Raw genomic sequence first — 18,832 nt, 5'->3', positions numbered from 1 at the left:
TTAGAATCTAGGGGCGTTCCGTTGGCGATTTGGGGGCGATTGAAGGGCGCGTAGGGTGGCAAAACAATGACGGCGACAAATCGCCCAAATAGTGTAGTAGGACCCGGTCAAAAAATGCGGAAGAACATGGTCAGGCGATTTAAACCGTTTGACGTTTGACTCAACTCACCTGGGCTAATTGCCCCTAGGAACAAATGCAATTTGCGAATGCGATTTAAAGGCAATTTCAACACTTAGACAAATTTTCTGGTGGCTGAAATGGACTTGGTTATTTTTTACGTTTTTCAAGCATGGTGGTTCATGTTTGGTTTAAGCTTAAAATTGTTTTTTTTAAACAATTGCCGTGTTATCGCTTGTATTTTGTTTGTCTAGTGCACTTCATTTAGCCAACGAATGTGGGAAATTGTGGAATCGTGTGTAAGTATAGTGTAACAAGATCTCTGACCTATAGCCATAATGATCGTCAGATTGTGGTACGTTTTGTTGTGCAATACCAATTTCACCATTGATTCTTCCTATGGTTTGGTGGTGATTACCTAGTGTCCTGATAAGTTTATGTGAGTAAATAATGAATTCGAAAATAAGCATTATTTGTAATTTTCATATTATGCAATTAAGGGCGATTAAATGGCGCGTTCCCTGGGCGATTTGGGGGCGATTTAAGGGCGGGTGGGGCTGCAAAAAATGACGGCGGCGAATCTCCCAAATGTTACATTTGAAATAGCCCCCTAATTGCCAGCAATTTGCTGGCAAATTGAAGCGCAATTAGCGCATCCGAGTTGGCTATTGTTAAACACACTGTGTGCAGGTTCTGTTGGTGCCTGAGAAGCCAGTCCGCCCAGTCAAAAAAGACAAGTTGCTGGTTAACGGGGGGCTATTTGCCAACTCGGATGCGCTGATTGCCCTTCAATTTGCCAGCAAATTGCTGGCAATTGGGGGGCTATTTCAAATGCAACATTTGGGCGATTTGCCGCCGTCATTTTTTGCCGCCCAACCCGCCCTTAAATCGCCCCCAAATCGCCCACGGAACGCGCCATTTAATCGCCCTTAATTGCCTAATATGAAAATTAAAAATAATGCTTATTTTCGGATTCATTATCTACTTATATATACTTACCAGTATACGAGGTAATCATTACCAAATTATAGGAAGAATCAATGGTGAAATTGGTATTGCACGTCAAAACTTTTGACAATCTGACGTTAATTAAGACTTTAGGTCAGAGATCTTGTTCTACTATACATACACACGATTCCACAATTTCCCACATTCCTTGGCTAAATTAAGTGCACTTTGGGTCATTAAATGAGAAAAAAAAAGTAGTTTTTTATTACTTACATCGATAAAGCTGATTTTCGTGATTGCAACAATGTTTTTTTCCAGCTCAGGAAATGTGAAAATAATATTAAAATTTAAAATAAAGAAATATGTTGACAGTCTGGATTTGACACTATAAGAAGTATTTGACATATCGAATTTCATGACAAATGATGCCCTGTCAGAAAAAATTAAGGCATGTTTTCTCGGTTTTCCCGCAGGGTTATTTTTATTTGACATATACACCATCCATTGCATATAGTTTTTTTTTCATTTTGGGTGTTGTCCTGATAGGCCAGATATAAACAACCGCAGTTTTCCTATGTATGGTTGCCAAGTTTAAATAAGATTTATTTTAAAAAACAAAAAAAACGTTTTTACGTGTTACAACGAATTTTTTTTTAAATAATGTTATATTATGTATATTGGACCTAAAATTTATCGAATGGAACGGAAAACTATATATAGCTTATTGACCCAATTGTTCAAAAAACAATTTTAATCTTAAACCAAACATGAACCGCCATGTTTGAATAACGCGAAAAACAACCAAGTCCATTTCAGCCGCCAGAAAATTTGTCTAAGCATTGAAATTGCCTTTAAATCGCATTCGCAAATTGCATTTGTTCCGAGGGGCAATTAGCACAGGCGAGTTGAGTCAAACTTTTTAAATCGCCTGATCATGTTCGTCCGCATTTTTTTTTTTGACAGGGCATGTTCGTCCCCACTTTTTTGACAGGGCGGTTGTTTGTGATTTAGTTGATGTGGAGTTGATGTTGTTTCGTTTCAGATTTTTGTACATGGTTTCCCATTCCCATAGCAAAATTTTCCGCCATGACTAAAGTTTTAAACGTCATCAGTAAAGAATTACGAGTGTGGTGGAATTGAATGACGACAACTTTTGTAAGTGTAAGCTGCATTTACACCTTTAATATAACTGTTCCACTTAGCGAACACTAGGGCGGATTGGGCAGTGTTTCAAACCGTCGGCTAATGTATTGCATCGAAAATTATTCAAATTTTTCTGCTGAACCGATGAAAGCAATGGTGATTTATTATTCACACTGACTTGGGACGAATGTTATTTTTCGATTAATTTACTTGCTTATAGCACTGACGCAGACTGCAGACAGAATGTAGAAACGTTGGATTGATACACTGTACTGTTAACAAGCAGAGCTATTTTAGCTTTCGATCTGAGATGAAAAAGTAGACTGATCCCGCCAACTTACCCGGCTCCAATGGGCTTCGAGTAAAATTTGTTCAAGTTTCTACAGCGAATGTGAGGGCATTTATCTCTTCTAGGTTTGTGGAGATTCTCTTCGGTGACGATGGAGCATTTTCGTAATCTCTAAAAGCCATCCGGTTCGGTTCCTTGGTTAACACTATCGTTCTTACTATGGTCACAGATTCTTTTTTTCAGTTTCCTGTTTTATCGTTTGTGGAGCTGGTTGTTGCTAAGGTTCCCAAAGTCTTTGTCGTTTCGGTTTAAATAAGATGTTTTTATGTAATTTTGGCACGCTGAATAATTTTTGATATTAAAACACATTGAAAATACACATTTACTATTCATTAGGGTGGCTCAAAAATCTTTATTTTGTCGAAATTTTTGTTTAGTTATTTTCTTGCTCTGAATTGTTTTTGATATTAAAACTTTTTGGGAAAACCGCATTAGGGTGGCTCATCAAGAATTATTTTGTCGGGAAGGTTCATAATTTATTTTTAAAGAAATGTCTGTGCTCTGTATTCCTGTTTGAATATTCAAATATATTTGAAATCAACTTTTCTAGTTGTTAGGGTGAATCAAAATAAGTATTTTGTAAGGAATAATTATCACAGAGAACAGACGTCCATCTCCAGCATTCAACTTGTGTAAAAATCCCTAACGGTTTCGAAGGTAGTTGGATATCTAAACCAGGAGCGCTACTGTCATCATGTTTTTTTTGTGGCTGAGTTCGACTGAATTGACAGCGGTTATTCCTTTACCCAGTCAAACTAGTCCGGAATCGGTTCGGACTTCCAATATGAATTCCAGCTCAAATGCATCAACCGATAGAGTCGGAATCGGTTGTTTTCTTTGAGCAAGATTCCATACTGAATCGTTTCAGAATTTCGAACTGATTCCGGAATGGATTTGACGGATAGTTGGGATAAGTTGATGTGGTGGAGCTAGTGTTTATCGTATATTAATTCAAATGTTTACACACTTTTTTTTAAATATTTTTGTTTGATCATGGATGTCTTTTCTCTGTGTAATTATGGTACGCTGAATTTATTTTAAATCTTGAAACGCATAACTTAGTTTTCCAGTATTAAGTTTTAACGGGTTGTAACCCGTCAGGGTAACAATTTAGCACTGGGTGGAAATATACCCTTTCGTGCGTACTCTCTCCGTAGAGTGTATTGTTTACGAAAATTTATGCTCACCGCTGTTTCGATACCGTTCACTTTTTTTTGTAAATTTTTGTATAGTTTCGCGTTTGTGAACGGCTTTGTGCGTACAGATAGGTGTAGAAAATTTTGTTAAACATTTGTCAATAACTAACATAGGGCTTAGGTAGGTTACCGCGCTCCTCTTGCTGTTATATTGGTTGCTGTTTATGCTGCAAAGGAGATGACAGTTATGCGGCGGTGCGGTTTTGTGGTGATGGTGTTTGTTTTGGTGGAGTGGAAAAGGCGGCCATCGTGAAAAAACCAGAAAGTGACAGACCACGGTGAAATTCAGACGTCCCCGTTACACCAGTTCGGGACAGTTTCCAGCCACAATAGCCGTAGTGCGAAGTGCGCGTGTGTGACGGAAAGTTATCCGTCGTAAAGTGCCGGCCCGTGGTTTGTGCGCTTGTTTATTTTGTGGTGCTGGATCGCCGTCGGGGGAAGCTAATCATCAAGGAATTTTCGCTTCCCCGGCTAACCGCAAAGGATCCAGACGCACCAATCCGCCCTCGCTGGGAAGGATAAGCCGAACGAGCTTTGCTCTCCTTCCCAGCTAATAGCCAAGGAGGGTGAAGCAGGGTGGACAAAGGCTCCCCCTGGGAAGAACACTGCGGTGTCTTCCGGGATTCTTTGCGGCGAGCAAAGAATCCGGTGATTCATCACCACCGTCGCTAGGGAGGTTCCAACAAAGGAGCCAAGCTCACCTCCCTAGCTAAAAGACAAGGACCGCTGCCGGAGCAGCCAACGTAATCAAGGAGAACTCGGCCGTTGCTGTCCCGGCCGGTCGGACGAGACCGCCCACCTTTCCGCCCAGCAGTAGCAGCTCAACGGCAACAGCAGCAGTGGAGAGTATTAGGAGGAAATAAAAGTCGGTAAATTTGTTAATTTATTTGTTTAGTTTACCTTTTTTTTGTTGTGACGAAAATCCGAAATTCTGTAGAAGCACCTAGGCCGCCCTGAAACGAAGGGTACGCCGGGCAAATAAGAACCCGAGTAGTGGGCAAACCACTACTTACAGGGTGAAATAAGATGTGTTTGAATAATTTGGGAACATTGAATTAATTTCTGGCTTACTTTCATATTTTACACGATACTAATACATTTTATCCCATTTGATTCATTTGAACAAGATTTTATGTTGTTTGGGTTATATCACTTACCCTTGAGGTGAATGAGTACAATACGAATTCTGATCAAAACAGTGTTACCAAATGACTAGAATGAAGTAAGCGCCAACTCAGCTGTGTTTACTAAATTTGACAGCTGCTGCGCAAGCTATCATAAAATAATTCCAGAAATATTTAATTACGTATTTATATAGGTTGAAATATTTACTGAATTTTCAACAATCTGAATACTTTTACCATCTAGTCTAGTCTAGTCTAGACATACACAGCCAAAACATGTAGGCATCCTGGAAAATTGCAGACGTTCGCCTGTATTTTTTCTTGTCAATATTAATGTTTGTAATACATATGGTATGTGACACAACCATTAAAGCGTCCAGGACAACTGTGCAGCGTATAACGTAGAAGATGATTCAAAATTATACGGCAATCAAATTATTCAATTAATGAAGAATTTAATCAACGAATATTTTGAACCTTGAATCAAGAAGAGTGCTCACAGAAAAAAAAATATTGGTAAAAGTAAGAGTGTTCCGCTCTTAGCAAAAAACAACCAACGCCAACTATTAGGTTGAAAGTAAAACTTTTAAATTAATCAAGAGTAATAATCAAAGTAAAAGTTTTCTTTTTAAGCATATGAAGAATAGTACTAAAAACCAAAGTTTTATTTTTAAACTAAGAGGATGCGTTGGTTGATTTTTGCTAAGAGTGAAAAACTCTTATTTTTACCAACATTTTTTTTTCTGTGTGTGGATAACCGTACCGACCGTTTCAGTTGATAGGGGGTTTGATAAATCGTTGGGAGTGACTTGGCTAAGAAGGTTAATGTCGCTCCCTTGGTTCCAGGGATGGGACAGCGTTATTTAGATCTATCCTGGTTGATGATCCTTGGGTATAGTGCCTTTGTTCGCTATAATTTGAATACTTTTACCATCGAAGAAAATACTCTTTTCACGCGGCATCTGTCTTTTGTTAACTAGTTAAAATCTTATAAATCATCCTCTAAATGTTATTTGGAAGTTGTGCATGTATTCTTGTTATTATTCTAGCAATAAAGTGATTATTCAAAATTAATACCACTAATAACCATGCGTTTTCATTGTATTTTGTAATTTTTTCTGCTTCTCGCAACTTTTCGCAAAACTAGCAGTATCGTTAGTATCGTTCACAAAGTTCTTCGTAATAGTATTGTCTTTAACTTTACTATAGAAAGTGGGTCTCAATCTAGTGGCAGATCACTTGTGATGCATTTTTAAAAATCAGCGAAATTAAATGCATTTATTCCCATCAAAATAGAAATTCATAATGTATTTTGCGTTGCGTGCAATGTTTTTGCGTTGCGTGCAATGTTGTTTGCGTTGCGTGTAAGACGTCAAAACCCTACAGAAAAACTAGCCCTACATTTAACAAAACGTCGAACAAAGTGGATCAGCGTAGGACGTTTGTTAAACAAACTTTTTTGCGAGGGAGTGTAAAGCTGATGCAAAAATGGAAATTAAATGCACTTTTTCTAATTTGATGCAAATTTGTTATACATTCTTAGAGTGATCTGCCCCTAGGTCTCAAGCTGGATTAGTAGGAAACATTTTATCTCACTCGTAGGGGAAGGAGAAAATCTGAGAACAGCGTTATACCTAATAACATTTCATTTTATGAAAACAACTTAAACAAATCATCAATCGTTATTTTGATGAAATTCTCGACAAACATATGATTACGGCTTAAAAGCCAACTTTCAACATTCTCTTTGTGTTCACCAGTAACGATTTATCCGGAACTTCCTCTCAAAGAGAATTTTGACAGTTGGCTTTTAAGCTGTAATCATATGTTTGTCGAGAAATTCTCGCTCTTTTATGTCAATGCTGCTAATCAACCGGCGCACGCCTCATTTAAATGTTTTAAAAATATGCATATAGATATTATTAATGTCTAAGTGTTATATAGACCTTTGTTTAGAATTGGTTTGGATCGGCTCAGCCATTGCAGAGAAAAACCCGAATGAGAGTTTGTCTCATACATACACACTTACAAACACACACATACATTGTTCTAAATTATCGAGCTAAGTCAATTGGTATAAAAGGCCCCGTAAAACATCGTTTGGGCGAATTTTATAAGATACGTTAAAAATATTTTGAATTACCGACGGATTATCGCAGCTGCACTGTTGATATCGTTATAATTTTCAATTTCGCCCATCAATGAACACTTTCCTAGCAGCACTAGGTCTGTTCCAGTACCAGAAGAAACTGGAAGTACTCCGGAGAAAATCGTTCCTGTACTCTCTTCTTCTCTTTTTTCTTCTTCTGGTAGCAAACCGGAGTAAAAAGGAGCAAAGATTTTTTGCTCCTGTTTACTCCGGAGTGACTTCCGTGTACTGGAACAAACCTACTGCCTACTCCACAGTCGAAATCTCGATGATTCCGTTTACATGCAGAAGAACGGGACCACTGAGTGAGTGAGTGAGTGAGGAAACAGGCGTGCTCTGTCTGTTATAGCTATCGTTCGCTATCGCACTCGCAGCAGCAACCACAAAACAACACATGCATATTGCTGACGGACGTCGTCGACGACGAACACGATGGTGATCTTCTCTTGTGCAGCGAAGTACTCTGTGCGCGGCCATTTTGGTGATATTCGTCTCGTGTGGTGATTTCGAAGTGGCAGTCAGCCGAATAGCAGCACGCAGCAGCTAAAACCGAAATTTTTCCTCGTACTAGTACGGTAAATGTTCTGAAAAGAACTCCGGTAACTTACGGTGACGACGGCAAACCTATTGCGAACATTTTCGGGTCGTGTCGTTAAGTGATTGTGTATTTTTTCTCGATTTAATTTAACCGAAGTGCAACTCCTCTTTGGACTTCGGAAGAGGACATTTTTTTTCTTTCGCATGAAGGCAAGTGATTTTGTTGCTATTGAACAGTGCTGACGGTGCAGTAAATCATGGTTAAATGGTACATTTCTTCTGATGTAGTGTAAAATTAATGCAATCGAGAATATCCGTCCCGGATGTGCAAAAATTTATTGGTGGGGTTGGCAAAAAAGTTGACTGAAAACGTGCCTCCCCGCAGTTTTGGAAAGTGGTGTCCGGGAATCGAAATCCCGTACAACTTGAGTGAAAGAGAGACGGTATAGTAACGATCACGAGATAGAGTGCATAGAAGTTTGACAGTTTCGTGTGTTATTTGTGTTTGAGGCAATGGAAAGTGCCGCGGTCACTAACACGGCTATAAGCTAAAGGTCGATTGATGAGTGAGTGCAGTGCTGCCAAGTGTATGGTTTTTACGTTCGGAAAACGCAATTATTTGGCGAGCGGAATGGTTTTTTTTCACGCTGATTGCCTTATCAAAAAAACTGATGGCTGAAGCCGTCTAAAAGAAACAAAAAATTTACTCCGGTAGGCTGTAACAAAAAGGGAACTGTGAATAGCGGAACGATATTTACCCTTTCCGGAATACACCCATATTTGTGGGTACTGGCTCGGACAATGTAAAACTTTCTAATATTGATCTGTGTATATGCGCCGTGCGTGACAGTTCTACGTTTTGCTGTGCTATGCACAGGTTTCTGCTGTTACCGATGTGATGCAACAATGGAAGTTTTTGGAATTTACCATGACTCAACAGCCTACTGTTATTAACAAAGATCTTTTGACGAACAGCAATGAAATTTCAAAAAATTAGTTTTAAGACGCAAGTGACACCGAAATAATTTCGTTTTTCGATTATTACGGAACAATTATTGAACGTCAACTTTCTCGTACAGATGACATTCCATGTGCAACGAGATATGGGGCAAACGTAAAGGGTGGCGAATTGTAAACGAAAGCGTAAATAGTCGAAAATGCTCTATCTTGAAAAGATTAAAACCAACAGTTTTGAAAGTGTAGCGTGTTTTGTCCGAACATTAACGTCTCGTCAAAAAGGGTTTATGGGAGAGGTCACAAAACCTAGTGTGATGTTTCAAAACGGACCAAAACATTAACCTGCAGATATTGTTCAAAAATGCATTCTTTTTTTCAAAAAAAAATTCACAAACCATAATTCATTTAACACATTAAGTTATTTGATCTTTATATCAACCTTCTATTAGTAAATGGGAATATAAAATACGAGCATTTTCCAATATCATTTTCTCAACATCAACTTATTGTATTTAGTGCCATATGAAACGTTGATGTCGATATATTGTTGATTTCTACTCAACGTTTATCAGTGGAACTGATGGGGGATCTTCTTTCAAATACATATGCAAAATTTTATTGAAATTGGAGATGTTTGAATTTGGTATATATCCACTTTTTTAATTTTTCTATGAAAAATTGTACAGAAGAATTAATGCGGGACGTGTTTGAGAAACCCATTAAAAATGTTTGTTATCCCAATAATATGTGCACAATTTTTACAACAGTGAAAATTTTTGCAACGTTTCATACTTGTAGGCAACACAGATACCATTGTAATCATAGTAAATTTACACGTCTTCCACATTATTCTAAGATTACTACTGAAAATTTGAACGATTTGAATGTTCCTGAAATATTTTGGAATAAAAATAAACATATTGAAAAATTCGGGACACTTTCCTCGTGCGGGACCTGTCGCGCAAATTTCAGTTTTTTTAGATTTCATTTTCAACAAATTTTTGTAATGATAATGAGAACATGGCCAAGGTCCCTCTCGCAGGTTGATGGGATTGACGGTATTGTAAACATCATCAAGCCACAATATATTCAATAGAGTTATCTAAATATAAGGACCTTCGCTCTTTTTAGTTTTTATTTGCACCAAGTTCTACTACTAGAGGTTAATTAGTTCTCATGTTAATATTCCACCAAACATTATGACTACTGAGGATTTGATTTATATAAGAAGCCCGCTTCAAGATGTTGATTACAATACGCCTCGATAGTGGTGTGTCGGGGAGGCCGGGAGGGCTGATATGAGCCTTTTGTCTGTTCTATACCTTTCCTCTATTCACCAGCTCATAACCAACAATCAACCAGTAACAAATAGATAATTGAGAAAGGATGTGCTATGTGTGGTGATTGGCTATTCAAGTATTAGTAGTGTTTGAAGTACTAATGTATGTCTCATGTGATGATCATAACTTCAGCTGTATCTTGTACCTATCTAATCTATTACGTCTCTCATATATTGTCTTTTATTTCTTCTTTTCGAGTCCTATACTGCCATTCTACACCCGCCTTCAGCTGGGTCAACAAAGATGGTGATAGTGAACGTCTTAACACTCACACATTCTCAAACGCGGTCTCAGCGGGAACCTACAAAAATGCCATCGTGCACGCGATTACGAATCGGTCATGTCCGAAAGTCTATCCTTGATCCTAGAAGCCTAGGTCCATGCCTTCAGCTGGACCATTTAAGAAAATACGCCCATACCTATTAGACAACACGTCTCATGGTGACATGACCGGGAACCCTATCGATATAAACGATCCCGCTCTCTGCCAGAATTCAAACCGCGCACTGAAAATTTAATATCAGACTCACGGTTCGCGCTACCATTCAAGAACACACGTTACAAAATCACGTTAGCGCACAAACGTTAGAGCCCCTCGCGATTTTCCAAGCAACATACGAACTCGCAAACATGATTACACCCCGGTGATAAGGTGAAAATCTCAGCACTCATAAACTTACCAACACGATCTCAAGTGTCAACCTACAAACTCCCGCGCTCGCGCCATCATGAATCGGGATCGTCCGGAAGTATCTATCCTCGGTACAAACAATCTAGGTCCTTGTTAATTATTAAAAAAATAATAAAATTGAAAAATAACTACCATATCCACTAGACAAAACGTTCCATGGCGACATGACCGGAAACTCTAGTGATATGGGGTAACTCTCTCCCTGTCAGAATGTGATCCGTACACCGAAAACTAAAGATCAGAATGACGGTCCGCGAATATATGAATCGCCGCAGGGTTTCAAAATCGAATTTATACATGCGAAGTCACATACACGCGACAAACACGTCAACATACGAACGCTTAAGCCCTTCGCGATCATCTACGCACATCTATGCCCGCGATCGCGTAAACTTGATAACACTGCGGCAATTGTGTGAACGTTTTAGTACTTACGAAGTTACAAACGCGATCTCAAACGCCAACCCGCAAATGCGCGATCATGAATCGGTCACGTCCGGAAATCTTTAACCTTCATTCTAGCAATTTAGGTCTATACATTCAGTTGGACCAATTAAAAAAAAAATAAAGCTCATATCCACTAGACCACGCGTTCTACGACGACATGATTGGGAACTCTAATGATATGGAAGAACCCACTTCCTTCTGGAATCTGAACCGTACACAAAAAATTAAGTATCAGATTCACGGTCCGCGCGCGATTATTCTAGAACACACGCGAATATGCGAAAGGCACACGGTTATGAAATAGAATTTATGCACGCGAAGTTACACGTTAGCACACGCGACATACAAACGCACACGCGATCGAGCACATTAACGTACAAATGTTCGAGCCCTTCGCGATGATACACGCGATTCCCTACGCCCGCACATGCCTGAACCGTACAATGAATATCACATTCAGAATCACGGCCCGCTACAATTGGCCTATTGCAGTGTTTTATTGGGCGACATTGCCTGTCTCGTCTGCAAATTGTAGTATGTGATTCTGACGGGGAGCCCTTCCGAGAACCTAGCTCTACAGCTCCAGTAGGACAACTTTCGGAAAAAAAAAAAAGATAATGAGAACATGGCCAAGGTATGATCAACACCATATCTATCGTTGAAGACGCGATGATTCAGTGCCAACTGACAAAATCGAAGTTATTTTCTCTAAATTGATCCAGCATATACGTATTTTTGAAGGATTCATCTCAATTCAAATTGAAAATGTGTTGAGCGAGCGATTTTAGGTTTATGAAGTTAACCGGTAGTCAATAAATAAAATCGATGTTAATTGGCAGCACTGCGTTCAAATCTTGCACTGTGGCTTTCATAAGTACCACAATTCATTCACGGGTAGTGGTTGTATTGAATGTGTTGTGTGATTGAATATGGAACGATGAACGAGAAGGACTTGTACTCTTGCAGCTTTTGGCAGCTCTGGCTGGTGTGCAAGAGAAGAGTCGGTTCTGCCAGTTGTACAGCAGCTACTAGCACCGAAAAGTTAGTGTCGGAAGATAAGACACATGGTTTCCGGAATCGAAAAAGTTGATTTATCCTGATTTTTGTGGATAATAGCAGTTGACAGATGCTAAAAGAACATTATTTTCTGGTCAATATTAGCTGCCTCAACCAAGTGCCACTCGGCGAAGTGTTGGTCGTGTGAAGTGTGATTTTTTATTTTGAGCAAAAATTGGAAGACATATTGGATCGCGAACGTTGCGTAGATTTTTTTCTGAGCGTAATTTACAACCGTCAGCATATTTCAAATTAATATTTGTGTTTCCAGAATAAGTTAGAAAAATTCAGACTTGTCGATTGAAAATAAATTGTGATTGAGCAATACAGCAGTGAAAAAAAATTGAAATATAAAAGTGAATGTTAGAAAAAGAGAGGCCGAGCAGTAGATTGGAAAAAGTCAAAAGTGACAGCGCATTGACTGTCAGTGCGAGCGGGAAAGAGAAGGATATAGTGCGGCTAATAGGAGTGAAGGAGAACATACCAATAATAACAACAAACACAGCAAGAAGAGTTTAACTGATATTCGAATTAAGCAAAACTGCTGCATCAATACATTCGTGGGTAAACGTCAAACCAGGAGTGTACCACAAATACAGTGCATCAAGAAAAAAAATATTGTTAATAATATATACGCACACACGGCGAAGTTGAACATCGCAAGTGTCAGTGTTGTTTCGAATTAGTGTTTTCTTTTTCTGTTGAATAAACGGCATTTTCAATAATAATAAGTGCGAAACAAGAAGCAAAGAAAAATCAAGTGATAATAGAGTAATCAGTAAGTTCATTTTTCTGTTTCGTTCAATACATCGTTTTTGTTATTCGGTTATTTGATTTTTCTACTTGTTCCTCGGACCCCGAGTACCTACTCTAATCGTGGAAAAGTATACCAAGTGATATCACCAACCGTTTCGCTAGTGTAAGTTGAAGAAAAGAGCAAACGAAAAGTACTGTCGTCGCACGAGCGGAAATTTTTCTTTTAGACGAATGTCGACCAGGGTAGTAGTTGAACGGAACCAGCAAGTCATTCACTACACCACACACATGTAAAAACCCCTGCGGAGCGAGACACGTCTGGCTACTGGACCCAGCCCAGAAAGCGCTCGTCTCCTTCGTTGTGTTCCCTCCTCCTGACCCGGGGAGCAAACACGGCTTGGTACGAAGTTCTTGTTTCTCGGGCACGAGAAACGCTATTTCAGGATCGGGATCGAAGCTTAACGGCGGCGGTCGAGTAATGGATACCGGTAAGAAAAATTTAATTTTATCTAGAATCAATTGAACGGAGCATTTCGCTCATGAAGAGCGCTAGAGCCGAATCGTTGAATAACACTCACGACATGCCGGAGAGCGTACGAAGGACGAAAATAAGCTGTCTTAAGTTTTGAAACTCATTCTGACATAATCGGCATACATTCGTCGCATGCGAAAGGCTTACCGGGAATTTTAAACTGGGAAGTTTATGTCTTATTTGATGTTTGATTTTTGTTTTCGCGACAAAAATAGTTAAATTATGTTCAGAATCTGGAGACGACCGTTTATTCAAAACGTAATATCTAATAAATGTAAACAAACTGAAGTTATTATGCCAAATAAAAGCTAAGCATTGACTCTTTATCGTCGTCAAATAATAGAGAAAAATGATAACTTATATGTTTATTTAATCTTAAGTCAAAATGTCACATATAGTATACCAAAGCTTTGCTAATATTTTGTAGATGTGATGTTTTGCGTTGTGATGTTTCTCCAAGTCGACTGTAGTTAGTATGTTTTTGCAAGCCAAACCTCATATCTACACACTACAATACAGCACATGAAATATATCACAACTACAAACCCATCTCTCTAAACGTCACAGTAAAATGTGCCATCTACAAACTTTGTTAAAAAAATGAAAGTTGCAAGGAAATTTTTGCACGCGATTTTCTCCGTTTGACATTTCTGTTAGATATGATGTAATGAAAAAACGCTCTAGAAATTTGCTACCGTTTCAAACCGTGCCACATTTATGGGAGGATGCATTTCCGTCTCGTCCCGGTTCGTAAATTTTTCTGGGTCCAGGGAGGGCGACTTTCAAGTATGACATGTTTTTCTTATATTTTAGGATAGCATAGGGTCTCGGCATTTCATGCAACTCTGGAGGAGTTGGCACCTTGGGCGCGAGTTCTCTTCAGAGGATCCCCCTTTCGTAATTTTTCGCCGGTGAGATTTTTCGGGCTTTGATCGCTTCACTGCACCCCTTGACCATGTCCGATTTGGCTTGTAGGTTTTCCATTGTTATTGGCGTCATACTGAACACCATCCACGCATACGTATTGGCGAGATTCCGGTAAAAATTAAAACGGTCAGGTCAACGCTTTAGCCCTTATAAATTTATAAACAGGGTCTCAAATGTGAACTCATGCGTTCATGAAGTCTCCTCTCTTGGTCCTAGTGTCTTAGTTTATGCTTTCAGTGGAGCCATTATCACAAAAAACGACAAACTCATACACGAGACAGCACATATCAAGCCTCCATAGTCGGATGTTTTAGAGATATGCGGAAACTCACTCTTCTAGCATCTGAGCCGTAAGCCTTAAAACCAAACATCAGAATCATTGCGATGTCCAGGCGAATATGCACTGCTATATAAATTAATTCATACATGCAAAGTTACATTAACGCTAGTCCACTAAAAAAAACAAACTCCGCGCGGTTAATGTATTAACATACAACCGCTCAGAGCCTTCGCGATAATACAAAGGCCGTGCACACGAACATGTAAACGACTCGCACACAAAGATACAAGAAACCATTCTTTTATAATCAAGAAACGTACGTGGACGTTCCTTCAAACGGAAATATGTTGTAACACTATATACAGCGAAGACCCGATTTTATCAGCCATCGATATTATCAGCCAGCGATTTTATTAGCCCCCGATTTTATCAGCTTTTTGACCAGATTTTATTAGCTTCGTATTAAAATTGATAGTTTGGTGGACTCTAGCAGACGAATCAACTTGAATCCGTGTAAATCCTGTCTTAAGCATATTTTTCTGATCTTAGAGAACCAAAATATGCAAAAATAATTTTTTAAATTTTTTTTATGAATTTTGCACTGTTGGACCCCCTTTAGGAAAATTTAAGGGGGTGTTCTAAATGCGAGGCCTTTTTTGTGAATATCTACTCAATGGATTTAGAAACCTTTTATTTTAAAGATGCATGTTTTGACTTTTTCCCTTTCGCAGATTGATGGGATTGACGGTATTGTAAACATCATCAAGCCACAATAGTTTCAATGGAGTTATCAAAATTCTTCAAAAAGTTATCAAGTTCTGCTACTAGAGGTTAATTAGTTCTCATGTTAATAATCCACCAATCATTATGACTACTCAGGATTTGATTTATATAAGTAACCCGCTTCAAGATGTTGATTACAATACACCTCGATAGTGGTGTATCGAGGATGCCGGGAGGGCTGATATGAGCCTTTTTTTCTGTTCTATACCTTTCCTCTATTTGCCCGCTCATAATCAACAACCAAGTATTAGTAGTGTTTGAAGTACTAATGTATGTCTTTCATGTAATGATCATAACTTCAGCTGTATCTTGTACCTATCTAATATATTACGTCTCATATATTGTCTTTTATTTCTTCTTTTCGAGTCCTATACTGCCATCCTACACCCGCCTTCAGCTGGGTCAGCAAAGATGGTGATAGTGAAAGTCTTAACATTCACCCATTCTCAAACGCGGTCTCAAGCGATTACGAATCGGTCAGGTCCGGAAGTCTGTCCTTAATCCTAGAAGCATGCGTCCATGCCTTCAGCTGGACTAATTAAGAAAATACACTCATACCTATTAGACAACACGTCTCATGGCGACATGACCGGGAACCCTATCGATATCTCTGCCAGAGTTTTAACCGCACATTGAAAATTTGATATCAAAATCACGGTTCGCGCGACCAATCAGGAACACACGCAAATATGTAACAAAATCACGTCAGCGTACAAACGTTAGATTTTCCAAGCAACCTACGCTCACGAACTCGCAAACAGGATTACAACCCGGTGATAAGGTGAACGTCTCAGCACTCAAACTTACCAACGCGATCTCAAGCGTCAACCTACAAACTCCCGCCATCATGAGTTGGGATCGTCCGGAAGTCTCTATCCTCGGTACTAACAGTCTAGGTCCGTATTAACCCTTAAAGGCGCAAAGCAATTTTTTACAAATTTTCTGAAAATTGTCTCACAGTTTTAATACGTTAATTTTGAGATGGTTTTCGCAATGTTGTTTTAAAACAATATTGCGCATTTAAGGGTTAATTAATAAAAAAAATGAAAAATTAAGAAAAAATAACTACGATATCCACTAGACAAAACGTTCCACAGCGACATGACCGGGAACGCTAGTGATATGGTGTAACTCACTCACTGTCAGAATGTGATCCGTACACCGAAAACTAAATGAATGATGGTCCGCGAATATGTGAGTGGCCGCAGGGTTTCAAAATCGAATTTATACAAGCCAAGTCACATATACGCGAGCACACGCGACAAACACATCGACATACAAACGCTTAAGTCCTTCGCGATCATCCACGCACACCTATGCCCGCGATCGCGCATACTTGATAACACTCCGGTAATTATGTGAACGTTTTAGTACAGACGTAGTTACAAACGCGATCTCAAACGCGAACCTGCAAACGCGCGAGATCATGAATCGGTCACGTCCGGAAATCTTTACTCTTCATTCTAGCAATTTAGGTGCATACATTCAGTTGGAACAATAAAAAAATAAAGCTCATATCCACTAGACCACACGTTCTACGACGACATGAATGGAAACTCCAGTGATAAGGAAGAACCCACGTTCTTCTGGAATCTGAACCGTACAAGAAAAAATAAGCGTGATTCACGGTTCGCGCGCGATCATTCTAGAACACACGCGAATATGCGAAAGGTACACGGTTATAAAATAGAATTTATACACGCGAAGTTACATACACGTTAGTACACGCGACATACAAACGCACACGCGATCGAACACGTTAACGTACAAATGCTCGAACCATTCGCGATGATACACGCTATCGCGAGTCCCTACGCCCGCACATACCTCAACCGTACAATGAATATCACATTCAGAATGCGTGGATGTTTTAGTGGGCGCCATTCGCCTGTCTCGTCTGCAAATTGATGAATCAACTCATAAAAATAGGCGATATTATAGGCGATATAGGCACCACCATTATTCGGCTTCAAAAAAATCAAGTAGGTGCCATTCTAGATCATTGGTGGTTATTTAGAATTCATGGCAAATAATCCGAAATTCACAATGACTCATACGCTATGATACATGTCCATACACTTGTTACGTTTCACATGAAAACATTACTTATTAAGAACCCACGTAATGGTCCCTAGAACTGAGGATAACATAACGATGTGTAAGATTTTAGATTTTAAACTATTCAAGGATAATTTCTTAATCAACGTGCATAGTAGGTAGAGGCTGTGTAGTGTCGTTCTACAAATTTGAAAGTGATATGTGAATACTTATGTCCAAATTTGCACAGCGACACTAATGCACTGCCATACATATATTTTACTCGTTTGTTCACTAGCTACATTGTATCCAGTCAGTCCAATTCTACTGGAGCCATCAGCTCAAAATTACTTGGTGTATGAGCAACAAAGAAAGAACCTTTACCGAATGTATGCACCCTATGTATAATAAATTCATTCATTTGCTGCTGCTGTATCCCGTACAACTTGGCGACGATGATGGTCGAGAAAAAGCAACACAGCCAAACGATGGACGACGGACAAACAATCAAGCATTCAGGCAGGCAGTCCGACAATATTAGTGAAATGAGTGAAATTTTATTGCTTTTATTTTAGTCGATTCTCTTTTGCAGGAGGCGTCCCTTCTCGCTACTGCCCCTTGTACAGCACATCACCTAACTCACTAATTCACTCATCGCCATTCAGATGGGTGGCTTCGTTTGGCTCCTTGTCCTTCCTTTCAAGCACAATTTCTCCTATGTCCGGCCGGAGTCGTCGCTGCGGCGGCGCTTGGCGTACAAATATTTCCGATTCGAACCGATCCATTGGTCTGTTCGTCTGGCTACCCGCAGCCTTGATTGACGCGCTTGTTTTAGACTGACCATGAAAGATGCGGGCTTGCCACGGCGTAAAGAAGGCATGTCATCATTGTGTTGCAGATAGCTCCTGCCTGTATTCCTTAAGACATAAATTCATGTTAACATTGTGTGCATTAAGCGACAATCGATGAGTGCGTGATATCAATCGTAAATGCATTGCACTTGTCTGTGGCAAGCGCCAACACTCCTGGGAACTAATCGGGCTTATTCTGGCAACAGGATTTGAAAATGCTGATGATTTTTCATTCCTCCAGAATTATCAGTCTGTTAAATTCCCTGAAGATATGTCATCTTGGCGTAGTTGAGGCATAGTCAAGAGATTCCATATTAAACTGTTCCAGTTCACCTAAATAATTAGCTACTACAGTCAGTCTCAATAACTTCGAAATATAAACGGTTAAAAAAATTGTTTTGATTCTTAATTTCACTATCATTTTATTTCAGGTAAGCGAGATGATAATCACAAATTTGCAATTTCTATTTAAATTAAAACGGGCGCCCTATTCTCACAGTCACGTCTCCAGGTAGCTGCACGTAAATTTCCTTAAAGTTACTAGGTTAAGTGACTGTGAGAATGGAGCCCATAAATTTTCAAATTTTTATTACATAATCCTCAAAACATTG

General features: G+C 39.3%; 1 protein-coding gene across 8 annotated transcripts in view; it reads left to right on the top strand.

Annotated features, from left to right (window-relative positions):
* Window positions 1–18,832, top strand: part of LOC131692234 (la-related protein Larp4B) — a 131,010-nt gene that overhangs the window by 27,418 nt on the left and 84,760 nt on the right. The window contains exons 1-2 of one of the 8 annotated variants that reach the window (XM_058979163.1): window positions 7,423–7,597; window positions 12,327–13,299. The exons of 3 other annotated variants lie outside the window; for them this stretch is intronic. In XM_058979163.1, the coding sequence (XP_058835146.1) occupies window positions 13,290–13,299 (10 nt within the window). In that variant the 5' untranslated portion in view covers window positions 7,423–7,597; window positions 12,327–13,289. 4 more of the 8 variants (XM_058979162.1, XM_058979165.1, XM_058979161.1 and 1 more) reach the window with 4 other exon arrangements.

The sequence above is a fragment of the Topomyia yanbarensis genome, chromosome 3 (assembly GCF_030247195.1).
Source record: "Topomyia yanbarensis strain Yona2022 chromosome 3, ASM3024719v1, whole genome shotgun sequence".
Classification (NCBI taxonomy): domain Eukaryota; kingdom Metazoa; phylum Arthropoda; class Insecta; order Diptera; family Culicidae; genus Topomyia; species Topomyia yanbarensis.
This window is presented reverse-complemented; position numbering and strand designations above follow the sequence as displayed.